General features: G+C 32.6%; 1 protein-coding gene across 1 annotated transcript in view; it reads right to left on the minus strand.

Moving 5' to 3' along the window:
• Positions 1-269: 269 nt before the first annotated feature.
• Positions 270-13,085, minus strand: part of LOC147071326 (high affinity copper uptake protein 1-like) — a 55,835-nt gene continuing 43,019 nt past the window's right edge. Inside the window, exons 2-4 of the mRNA XM_085948658.1 lie at positions 3,952-4,094; positions 2,877-3,115; positions 270-1,678 (exon numbers count right to left, since the gene is read on the minus strand). Of these exons, the coding sequence (XP_085804784.1) occupies positions 1,477-1,678; positions 2,877-3,115; positions 3,952-4,068 (558 nt within the window). The 5' untranslated portion in view covers positions 4,069-4,094 and the 3' untranslated portion in view covers positions 270-1,476. The remainder of the gene's footprint in view (positions 1,679-2,876; positions 3,116-3,951; positions 4,095-13,085) is intronic.

Here is a 13,085-nt window from a genome sequence, read left to right on the forward strand (position 1 = left end):
AATTAATTTACTGATTTTAATTATAAGAGTTATGCTTAGATGGTATATTGCTATGCATGTTACATAATACAGATTTTACTGTCCAACAACAACATGTGGACAACTCGTCGCTAACCGGAAGGCGCTATAATCGAAGTGCGGTTAAAAATGGGAGGAAAAATGGGGTTTTAAATCGTTTTAAATTCGAAAACAATCGATGGCGATTATTCTGGAACTAATACGGATCATTCATTTTCCAGCTAAAATTTCCAATATTTTTTTAATTGATGACCAACAGATGGCATTGATAATACATTTTATTTCGATGAAAAATTTAAACATTAAGAAAAATTAAATATTTACTTACTACTTAATGAACATTACACCTGGAAGACAAATTTTATAATTTTCAATTTTTTATCATTAATTAACGTTACAATATTGAAAAATCTTTTAAATAATAATAAGGTTAATAATTATTCACAGAAAAGTAAAGTGATGAAAATTACCGATAACTAAATTTGACTGCTATGTTGCATATGAATTAAACGTGGCAAGTAGTAAGAAAGAGTCGACGAGAGATGTGTCCAATAAGAAATCATAAATTGTTGTGATATTTTTCTCTCCTATATTTATTATGCTATGTCTCATGAATTTTGTCTTAATTCATGAGACATAGCATAATAAATAATATATATGTCATATAAAAATGGTCTAACAAGATTTTTAGATCTAGTAATGTATTGCCATAATACTCGTACATATTAAATAATATATTATTATTGTGTCTTATTTTTACATGTATCATTTAACTCACAAGCAGATTTTCATTCTATTAGATATTCAAACCCTACTTATACACACATAATAATAGAATTTTATATAATGGAAAAACAAAAGAAGAACAATCAAAAGTCAGAACATAAAATTTGAAATTGGAAGTTATGTCATGAGGTTATTTGACAAATGAGCGAAAACTTTTCATGTTACAATAAGTTAGCCATCTAAACAGTCAAAACTGTCTATCTCGTTCTAAATTTTATCACAGCCAAGAGAGGTTCTGTTAGAATATGGCACTTATTGCAATAATTACAACCAAATTATTGTAATTGTTACAATAAGTGCTAATACTTTGATACAAACCTACCCTAGTTAGCCGTCTTTCGCTTTTTATCACATTAGCGGTTGATAAGTATAGAATAGACCCCTAGGTATTGTTATTAGTTGCTATGTTGTCAAGACAACTCTCACCAAGAAATTTCAACATGGAAATAGTGGTGAAAACTAACATCTGTCAAGTTATTTTACTCTCAGTGTGACGTTTGCCGCTTGATTATTGTCCAATATTTTATTTGCTAAGAACCTCACCGTAGGGGGAGTGTGGCTCACGCTACTTTCCTTACACACAACCTTGCACATATTCCACTAATATCAGCCTCATATTGTTAGCAGTTGTTATTAATAGCTGTACATTATATTTCATCGTTAAATAATTAATTATTGACAATGTTCACTGGTGTCGATTACTGAATGCTTTCTCCACGCAAACAGGAAATATCCTAAGCCTGTTCCTAAGATGAGGGCTAAGCACAGCCAGATGTTGTAGGTCATCACAACCAACATGAGCAGATACGAGAAGAAGATTTGGATCATGTGCAAAACGGTTTGTAATGAATGCATCCCCGAGAGCATCGGATATCTGAAACCAACAATAAAAAAGAACATTATTATCGATTCTAATTTTATTTTCAAATAGAGGTGAAAATATAAAAATACAGATAGATACTTGGGTAATATTTTTTTTCAGTGTTACAAAAAGTGTCAATATTTTCTGCTGTCACAGGTACAGCTCTTACAGCAAGTAGCAATTGCACGCAACGATTCAGGTGACGACGGCTGAATCGACTGACTGAATTGTCTCGACACTTGTGATTGGTTAATAACAATAGATTAAATATAATACAGATGGAGTGAAGTGAAGAATTGGGACAAGAAATGGCACGGTGCCGCCTCAGTTTTTCCCCAAATCCCTGGCTATTCCGGTGCATGCCTTATTATTCGAAAATGGATATGCCCAGTTCATATTATTAGCCAATCACAGCTTAGCTTACAGATTGACTCGGTACTCAACGAATATCCAAAATATTGTTTATGTCGTATTTCCACATGGTAATTAATTCTGTCAGTTTTTCTTATCTACATAACGTTCTTCTTGTATATAAAACAAAATGGCATTTTTTTACAGTTTCCCGGAGTTTGTATTGGCTCTGTGACAAAATACCGACTGACGATAACTAACAGTGAGTCTGACAAGAAACGCACAAACTGGCATACTAAAAAATCTCTCAGCAAAATATTGTTTGGTATACTTCAAATGTCATGGTGAACTATGTATTTGTATTGCATTTGGATAAGATATAACAAGTTGCTAACTGTATTTACCTTATGAAGCATATTTTTGTTTCGTATTATCATTATTGTCTATTCAAATAATGAATAAAGTCCGGCAACAAGTATTGTAAAGGAAAATGGTCAACATGACAACATTGACAGCAGTTGAAGATCACACCAGCTATCAAGTTGGGTCAGGTGGTAATAGAAAAATTTTACTGAGACTCAACGAAAAGATTTAAAGTGACACTTCTCAATCAGATCAAACAGTCGGTGGAAGTCAGCGAGTCGGTGAGGCAACTTGTGTAATTTAACCATAACTGGGATTACATAATAAGATAATTAAAAACTCAATAATGAAACTTTTAAACATGGCAACATCAATGGTCAGATAAATAATAAAGCTAGGGTTTTTGATATCTGAAATAAATCATAATTCACTCTTCCAGTCTATGGTAGATGTTTCTAAAATACAAGGCAATATTTATTATAAATCATATTTATACCTGACAATCTTCTGTCCGCTGCAGTTTCCATCGGGGCCGCACTCCTGCTTGGTGATGTTCACCTGGCTTGACGCCGGGGACGATGGCGCTCCCGACCGGAACAACGTTTCCCGGAAACTCTTCAATCCTTCGTAGAGGATTCCGGCCAGGAACATTACTACGCAGGCTCCCACCATTTCTCCAACATTTGTTGAAGTCCATCCTGGGAACAAGATGTCTTGTTGTACACTTGCGTGGAACTGAAAAAAGGGTTTTATTTGGTTTAGTGTTAGATATTTACAATCTCAATAATATGGTGATCTAATTGTTATTCATTCAAAATATCTTCTACATTATTCCTTCCTAATTTTCCTGAGATATTTGTAACATGTAGCCCAATCCAGGTCTAATACTGCTTATGATAAAAAGGTTACATGGTTGGCTCTCTTATCAACTCAAAATAAGTAGATTTATAACCAGCAAATATTTTAGAACACAATCTAGATGAGATTGACCGGGTTATTCGAAGAATGTAGATTTTAAACGAAAAAACTAAATTTTATTATTTAAATTTCAAATTTATTTATTTTTACATATAGTGCACTTTACAAACTATAAATTTAAGATGATCACAACATGACATTTAAAAAAAAAGAAACAATATTAGAATAGTATATAAAAAAATAAATAGATGCAGTATTAGAAAAACAGCAGGAAGAGTAAATACAAAAATAATAAAGTAGATATAAGGAAGTACACCGAATGACCTAAGTAGACCCTATTTTAAGAATTTTTAAAACAACACCCACCTATACTCATCGATACGAAGGTGGAATATGTCAACATCTAAAGTGATTTGGTTGAACAGAGTTATTGCCCTCCCAATTGGCATCACCAATAGCAGGTTAGTTCAGCACCTAGGGAGAACAAACAACTGATGCTACCAATTTCTAAAATTTCAATATCATGTAAAATCACATGCATTTTAAATGAAACGTTTTCTTTTTTTGTCTCAACTGTATAAATTGTCGTTTGTCTTGTAAATCTATTTAGGTACCTCACAGACACACATATAGATATAATAAATTCTACTTACCACCATTGCCATCATGTGCATTCCTCCTGGACTATCTCCACCATCTCCTCCATGATTTCCATGGTCCATCGCAGCATGCGGATCGTCACCCATTGCATGGTGGTGTGAATGATCCATGTTGGTCTGTGAATATTCTGCAACAACTGAAAATAACATATCATTAAGATGGTTTCGAATAATATCCTTGTAACCCTTTCACGTTCAAAATGATTTAAAATAAGTACACTTCTAACATTGGGCATTTTCATTTGCAAGTTCCAGAAATGTTAATTTTTATTTCGTTTGCATAAAGTGCAGTTTATTTAAATACCATCTATTAAAAATATTTGGAAGCTTATATCATTTTAGTTTTAGGAAAATTCCGCTAGATGGAAGTATTAATAATCCGTCAAACGTCAAAACATAAACATTTATTGTCTGGTTTTAAGGTTAGGATTTTATTGTATTTGAGAAGGAAAACTTACGTTTTTGACCATTGTTTCGATTATATCTTAATAAGTAATCACATAAGACATACACTCCACAAAGGGGCACTAACATATAAAGTAGTCGTTTATATTTTCTTCGCGATCTCATCATAAAACAACTTTTATAAATGTACGTAATGTTATTATCACTACCTACTCACTCACTGCTGACGACACAGAAATTGTATTTTTTTAAATGTAATAAATAATTCACAACATATATTACTATCATAACCAAATGCTTGCATTGTATCTACAGATCGTTATAAGTAATTTAAACTAAAATAATATTGAGTCAAGACAACACTTTCTCCAACTTCATATCGACGTAGGTATGTAAAAGACAGTAGGTGTAGGTATATTAGCTATGGACGTATGTTTATGTTACCTGTTACCTAAGTTGTCATACCTACCTATATTATGGCATGGTAATACTACGCCCGATGTAACGAATGCAGACATTCAAATATAAACGCGATGGAGCTTTTTCTTACCATCATTTAAATAGGTATGAAATTAATATTTACTTTATATCAGTGGTTTTAAGACTTCTTTTATAAGATGCTCTTTTGCCAAAAAAACAACGTTTCCATCCAAAACGGTACAGTTCGGTTATGAGGAATACAGCGGCAAACACATTTTTAAAATAGCCGATATACTGGATTATTTGTTAGGTTAACCTAACCAAACCTAACCCAACCTAAACTAACCCAAACTAACAAATAATCCAGTATATCGGGTATTTTCAAAATGTGTTTTCCGCTGTATTCCTCATAACCGAACTGTACCCATAGATCTGACATGTTTATGTAACGCAGATGTGGGAAATGAATGGTGCCATGATGGATAATAATACGTAAAATAGTACCTCGCCAACGGGCTTCCGGAATATTATGATACAAAAAAAAACATTATTTTATTTAAATACGAATGAAAATTTAACTGTACAGTCGCACTTAAACAATAAAAGTATTAATCTATGTAGGTACATACCTACCCAGGTGCGACTCTACCTTAGGGGTTTGTAGGGATCATCCCCACATTACTAGTATGTCAAAAATACACATCTAATATTTTTATTATTGGACAGAATACCTACATACCTACATAATTTTTTTATTAAACTTTACTCGTTATATTTATTTTAACTCGTATTCTATGGACACATTTATTATAATTATAACAGAGCAATTGTCGTAAATTATGTAATAATATAATGTCCGATTTCTGCAGCAATAAAATAGTTAGTACCTATGTACAAATTAAGAAAGCTTTGGCATCTATTTCTCGCTGACCGGGAATGATTGTGTACTTTCCCGTCTCCGAGGTACATTCTCGTTATACGAAGGAATCGAATGCATTTAAGCGTTAGTGCGCGCCGACTGGGGAGCAATTTGAATAACCCCGAAGTGAGTAAAAACAGCTTGCTAGATGTGATTGAATAACGACTCAGATAATGATAGTATTTATTCTAAAGGGGGTATTTAACATATAAAATTACCCATCACTATAAATCATATTATTATATTAGATAGCTTGGTACCTACATAATGTATAATATGAGAAAGTATATGTATATTTAATAATTAATGGCTAAACCCCGCCACTTATAAAGTCGTACAGCCGCCACTGTAGGTACCTACCTACTTAAATAATATCGGTACCAGTGGCGAAGGGTGACTTTTGGAAAGAGGTAGGCTGTGGAGATCTGATAAAAAGTATACCTACGAGAATAGTACGATAGTTAATACTAATGAATAGGTACACACTAGTAAATGACAACGACACACTAATTCAATGAAACTTCAAAAACTCATTGTCGACATAAAAATGAGCGATGTGTTTAAATTACGTATTTTTCAAAACATGTAGGTATACCCATCAAAAATCATTAGATAAAATTTATTTTTATTTATAAAAACAATCTGTACTTACTTATTTATTAATAGGTATTCGATTAAACGCCGTTAAAATTATTTTTTTAATTATCTAATTATTAATGATTTTGGACAAAGTGCGCAGTCGTGACAACATTATTATGCGCGAATGTTTTAGGCTCTGCGATAGTAGCTTACCTTATTTCGTAAAAATCAGCAGACTTGCTGAGGTTACGAGACGTAAAGTCCATAAGAAAAAAATTCAGAATTATTTCACACATAATCGGAGATTTATTTACGTCGAGACGTCGCGGCGTTTTTTATTTATTTACGGCGCGCTGTGGTATATTTTTTAATACCTTTGCAGTTGTTTTGTAAACTGTGTAATACTGTAATACATTCCTACATATACGACATCTCTCGTTGGCAAAATAATTTATTTTTATATAACATAAAATAATGAAGTGATTAAGTATATAAATATTTCAATATGCAATTAAAAAATATTTTTCTTAAGAAGGTAGGCTTTAAATAATCGCCTAGTATGGAGTCTTCGCCACTGATCGGTACGAGTAGGTAAATGGGGATCTTGGTAAAGTTACATTCGAAATAGCTATCGATTGATAAAAGACCCTATAGAACTTAATATAGTGTCTATTATCTTTTTATTCAGGTGGATGAAGACGTTTTTTCGTTCTGTTAAGCATATCAAATGCCCACATTTTTTCCTTGTCTACATTCATATCTAACGCCGCTAAAATAGAACCCAGGATTCGGTGAGTTCTATTCATGCAACTGACAGTATCTAAACGTCTGGAGCAGGGAACTCATTTCTTTTCTGTGGTCTGGAGAGAAAACCCGATTTGGACTAAATAATAAACTACGAGTAGGTACCTACCTATATTATTTGCCAATCAAATCAGATCGTCTGAAATTTCTAAAAACATAAAAATTCATCAAGGAAAATAGTTGATAGGTATAATATGCAGTGTGGCGTCATTTTAGAATGTTGCTACCTACCTATCAGAAAACTAGGTATCTAATGTTCGGTTAACAGGAATACAGCGGAAAACACATTTTGAAAATAGCCGATAAACTGGATTATTTGTTAGGTTAACCTAACCAAACCTAACCCAATCTAACCTAGCCCAACCTAAACTAACAAATAATCCAGTATATCGGGTATTTTCAAAATGTGTTTTCCGCTGTATTCCTGATAACCGAACAGTACCGAAAAATATAATATGGTACAAGTCGGTTATGGGGAAGCGAGGGGAAACACCTTTTGAAAATAGACGATATACTGGATTATTTGTTGGGTTGGGTTAAGTTAGGTTAGGTTAGGGTTTCATTCTTGAATTCATGAATTTTATCCAAAATCAGCTATGCCAATTAGCACGGTTCTCGCCTGGCTTCCCAAGCAAAAAACAATATTGAGATATGAATTAGTTTACAAAAAAGGAAGATTTATAATTAGTAGGTATATATGAAAATTTAACATAATTGTTTTACTGCAGAGGTCTGCTAAATACACGATTTGCTCCAGAGGCCTCCAAATTACTTAATTCGCCACTGCCGTTACATATTTTTCTTGAAATAGTGACCGCAATATTGTGTCGATTGCAACAGGTGTTACGAAAATCTCGCAAGATTGCATCCGCGTTTGCATTTGTCGAGGCGTAACAAATCGAATTATTTTTATTTGGTGTTGTTCAATTGCAAGACTTTCCATTTTTTTTTTATTAGTGATAAAGTCGACGGCCAAAATAATCTATATCGATTTACACGTATCTGTTGATCATTCACTCATTAGTCATTCGGTTTATTTGTGTTAATTAGATTCTATTAATTTAATACATTGAATTAGGTATCGATTACTCTTAAGGCTATAGGTACTTCAGCTGGGGCACGGTCTAAAACGATCGTGACTACGCTACGCCAAGATTGTGCAAATGACGTGTGCAGAACAAAACATAATTTGCCATAAAAAGTCAACATGCGTCCATTTAATGTTATGTTTATTGTTATATTACTAATAATAATAATATGTTCATTGACATGTTTTCTTTTTCAAGTAAATGGGTAACGTTTTTTAGTCATCTTTACACGATTTAAGAATTAATTCCCCCGTCGCCATCACAAAACAAATTGACGTGTTCACAGCTCGACTTTCGCTCTCCGATTGCCAGTCAGTCCGAAATTTCGTCGCACCTATAGTTGAAAATTATTTGCCGTTTCACTGAAGTACCTACCGTCTTAATAATAAAATTGTGTTAATGTTGTATATTTAAAAAATATTTGGTTTAGATATACTGACCTAATTACTCACTGATACTTTACTCAAAATAATTGGCAACAAAATAACTTACTATATCTTGAATATGCCGGTTTCCGTAATTTTGTGTGTCCAATGAAATAATTTAGATAGAAATTTCTCCCTAATATTTGTATCTTTCTTGTGTGTGTCCCTGTATAATATATTATCTAATAAACTTTTTTTTTTTTATTCAAAGAATAATTCACAAGATTTGATAATGTAAAATTCTTTATTGAACAATAGGGAGAGGTCGTAATGGACCGGAGCACGGTTCCGGTTCGTTAAATCCCCGAGACTATCGTTTCGTCTTGTGGAAAAAATAATTTGACCGTCCGAATTAGCTAGGCAATATACCTAACACTAAACCAAACACACTTATTTTAATAGAATATAAATAAAATTAAATATTAACAATTAAACACTATCCAGTGCTCCGTTTTGTAAAATTGTCCATTTCGATCGCTGACTAGCGGTACATAATTTTAAAAAATACGGCACCAGGCAGTTATATGGCGATAGTACAAAAAATATTTGGTTAGAAAACAAAAAATACATTAGAAAACAAAACCACAAAAAAACAAAATCACAGAAATTGCAACAGCCTCCTGTTTGGCCTGGTTATGATAAGCTGATAATATTACGCACTAACCAATCAGACTTTTACAAATACTTTTTTAGTTTTAGAAATACTTTAAATACAGTTTTATAGCTATTACATTTGACGAATTATTATTCAAATAGTATACAGAAGAAGAAGATAGAACGTCACAGAATAGATTGCCGATAAGATGGGATACAATTTCAACATTAAATATAATATTACAGTGGCGAGGTGTGGAGGTAGACTGTTATGATCCGACATAAATAGTGCACACTAAACTTTGTCAGGCATACTTATTTGTTTTCATTGAACTAAGAATATAAATTGCAGATGGTGCTGGTTAGTTTTGAAAATTCAATTAAACCCTGCCTCAACCAAGCCAGAATAGATTAGGGATGCTATGGGCGATCCGACAAAAATAGTGCACACTTTTTCAGTCATACTCATTTGTTTTCGTTGAATTAAGAATATATATTACAGATGTTGTCGCTTAGTTTTTTTAAATTCATTAAGCCATGTCTAAATCAAGCTATAATCGATAAAAAATATTCTTCTATCTATACAATTATGTATGGTTTAATGGAATAGTTAGATAAACGAATATTTTTTGACTATTAAATACTGTGGCTTGGATTAGGCAGGGTTTGATTGAATTTTAAAAACTGACAAACACTATCTACAGCTACATATTGTAGTTTTAGTTAAATTAAAACAAATACGTTTGATTGACAAAATTTAGTGTGCACTATTTATGTCGGATATTAACAGCATACTCTTCGCCAGCGATATATTGTAAATGAAAAAATGGTGGCTTAAAAATACTTATGAAAGTTCCTCGTTGTAACAAATAATATGTTTTATTATCTTAATGTGGCATTGAAAATAAATATCAGAAAAGTTGAAGAAAAGATTAAGGTGCAACTTTATTTAATACCTCTATGGTTGCAATAAATGGACGAAATCACTCGCGGCTCATTTATTCACTAGCCTAACACTCTTAAGTTTTTTGATGAGTCTGACATCCACTGGAGAAGTATAACCTAGGACCGCGTACTGAACCGGAACAATAAAAAATATAAGAAGATTTTCCTTCGTTGATACGTAAGTCGATACCCATATCGTGTTCAGAGACGGTGATACTTGATAAATTAATAGATACCTACATTTTGAGGATGATGGTGAATTAATTAATGAAAAATAATTTGATATTCGAATAGCAATGGGAGGGAAGCAAGCACGATTTCATAATCCAAGATGGCGAAACCTACTCTTCCGGTTGGCTCGTTGAAGGTTACAGATAGTCAAAACAAATTCCTTTCATCGTCTATCTATGTTAGAGATATTCATTAACAATAGAATCAAAATATTAACATGACGTTATGAACGGTGCTACATCAGTCATCATTCACTGACATTGTAATTTTCCCACTATGGAGTGGGTTTTTCACAAGGCTTCCATTGATAATCGGATGCGCCAGTGAACATCAATTAACTTCGAATTATATAACTTTTGAAGTGTGTCATATTTTGTTCAACTTTTCAATTATAATTAGCGTGCTATTCAGAAAGATTTTCCCGAGATTATCTCATTTGGTAGGTAATACCTACCGACCTATCCCATGAATATTATGTCAACAAGGATAATTGGTTTTATAATGTATTAACAGAGAATGTATTACTTACAGCCTATGATATGGGGTTGAAATTTATTTTTTTATAAATTTATGCTCATGTGAATTAATTATATTATTCGGTGGGTACACATTTCTGTAGATTATTATGAATACCGCTGCGCCAAATTAATCGGTTTAAAAAATATGAGCCTGATTGACGATTCGGATATTTTTCTATTGGTAATTGGTGATTAAAATATATTATTTATAGTTTAATGTGGCAGTACATTATTACACGGTAATGGATCACACATGGAATGAATGATACGAATAAATAACACCAGGTAATTGATATTATCTGAACAATATATTATACAAGTTGAAAGTCCATGTCTATTCAAATTGTTCGATATGAGATTCAGCATAATGATGGATTTCAACACAGAACCATAATATAGAAACTTCTAAAATGTCAGTAATAAAGGTTAAAATAAGACGCTAAGTTTCACACTCGATATTAACTGGAAGGCATTGCACCTTACCGAGCTTTAAAAGTCTCTGACTTTTGGCCTATACTATTAGTATTATTAATAATAATATATAACTAACTATAGGTATTTATAGTAGGATTTAATTTTGAACCTATTGACTAGAAAAATTCTCCAGCTGGTTTCAAGCCACCAGTCCGGCACTGTCTGTGTGTGAAAATAAAATATATAAAGAGGAAAATTATTGTAGTATCTCTTATTTAGAAACACGAATGGTATAGATTCACCAATATAAGTTGTCCGCTGAGTTGGGCGCCACATGCTAACATTTGACATAATAAATCATTCAATACTTTTTTATGCTGTGATGAGTTTACTTCTAAAATTATTCGAACATTGACGATGTACGATGCTACCTATATATATAATATTATTAATTTTTATTAGTTATAAGTACAGTGTATTTCTTATTGCGTCGTTTATAATACCTACATACTTAATAGTTTATTACCTACGTACGATTGATAAGAGAATCAGAAGCAATTTCTGTCATCAATATTTTAATTATACATTTATAAATATTTAATTTTTGTGAACATGCGCGATTGTTAATAAATCATTGTAAGTATTTCTAATCGATTTTTAAGTCATGCTTTTAAAATCAACCGGTTTGTTTTTGAATAGTAATATGACATAATATTATGTAATATGTTCTAGCGGCGTGATTCAATGAAGCAGGCGAGGCGATCGCTTCGTCACTCATCAGAAGGATATAATGATATATATAAGATCTATCGTAGACAGTGTTGCCAACTGTATATCTCACATATTAATGTTTAATCAATCACAATCTCAGTGTAACTACATAACTCAAACCGTAAAAAAACATATAAGGGTAGCTGTGGGTATTTATAATAATCAATAGTGGTTTATCGCTTAGAAAGAATATTCGCTAGAGGGCTTCCACGTTCCTAAGATTTTCCGTTACTAACATTAATTGATAACGATCCTGGATCGTTTTTAGTAATTAGTATGCAGGGCCACGCCAAGGGTGGTTGCCGCCCGGGTGCCAACCCAAAATTGCCGCCCACCCCCCAAATACATAAAAAGTTTAGTTTCACATTTATATTATAAACGAAAATTGTACCACAGTCTATTTTTTCCCCGCTTATTAAACCAATCCATTATAATAGTGCCCCTCACATATTATAGCTTAATGACTCGGTTAATATCCTAGATATATACAATTACATTTTGCCCTAATATTTTATGTCTATTATGATAGAACACTGCACCATTATAAATGATGACTTCAAGGTAATGCTTTTCAAAATATTTTTATACATTTGTGATGCATGTCACTAGTCATAGATCAGAGATCTTTAACTCATAAAGAGGATGTTTATTTTATGCATATGTTTATATTTATCATGTGTTAATTCTTCAATTTGCCGCCCTTTCATGAGTGTCACCCTTTGGTAGTATACAGTACACAAAGGTAATTCATAATATTTTTTAACATTAGATTTAGTTTACGTACCTATGTAATTGAATTGCATATACTATATTTTTAATAATGAATATCAAGTATTATAAAATGTATTTCTATGCATTTTCCGCCCCCTGAATCCTGCTGCCCGAGTGCTTCACACCCCCAGCACCCTCGCTTGGTGCGTCCCCGTTAGTGTGCTTCAATTGGAACGTACTATTCTCTGCTCCGCAATTGGGAGACATTGCTTGTAAACAAAAAAAGAAATAGCGGCCTACGGTT

This window comes from Rhyacophila brunnea, unplaced genomic scaffold (assembly GCF_057557595.1).
Source record: "Rhyacophila brunnea isolate RB1 unplaced genomic scaffold, BYU_Rbru_1.0 scaffold_20, whole genome shotgun sequence".
NCBI lineage: Eukaryota > Metazoa > Arthropoda > Insecta > Trichoptera > Rhyacophilidae > Rhyacophila > Rhyacophila brunnea.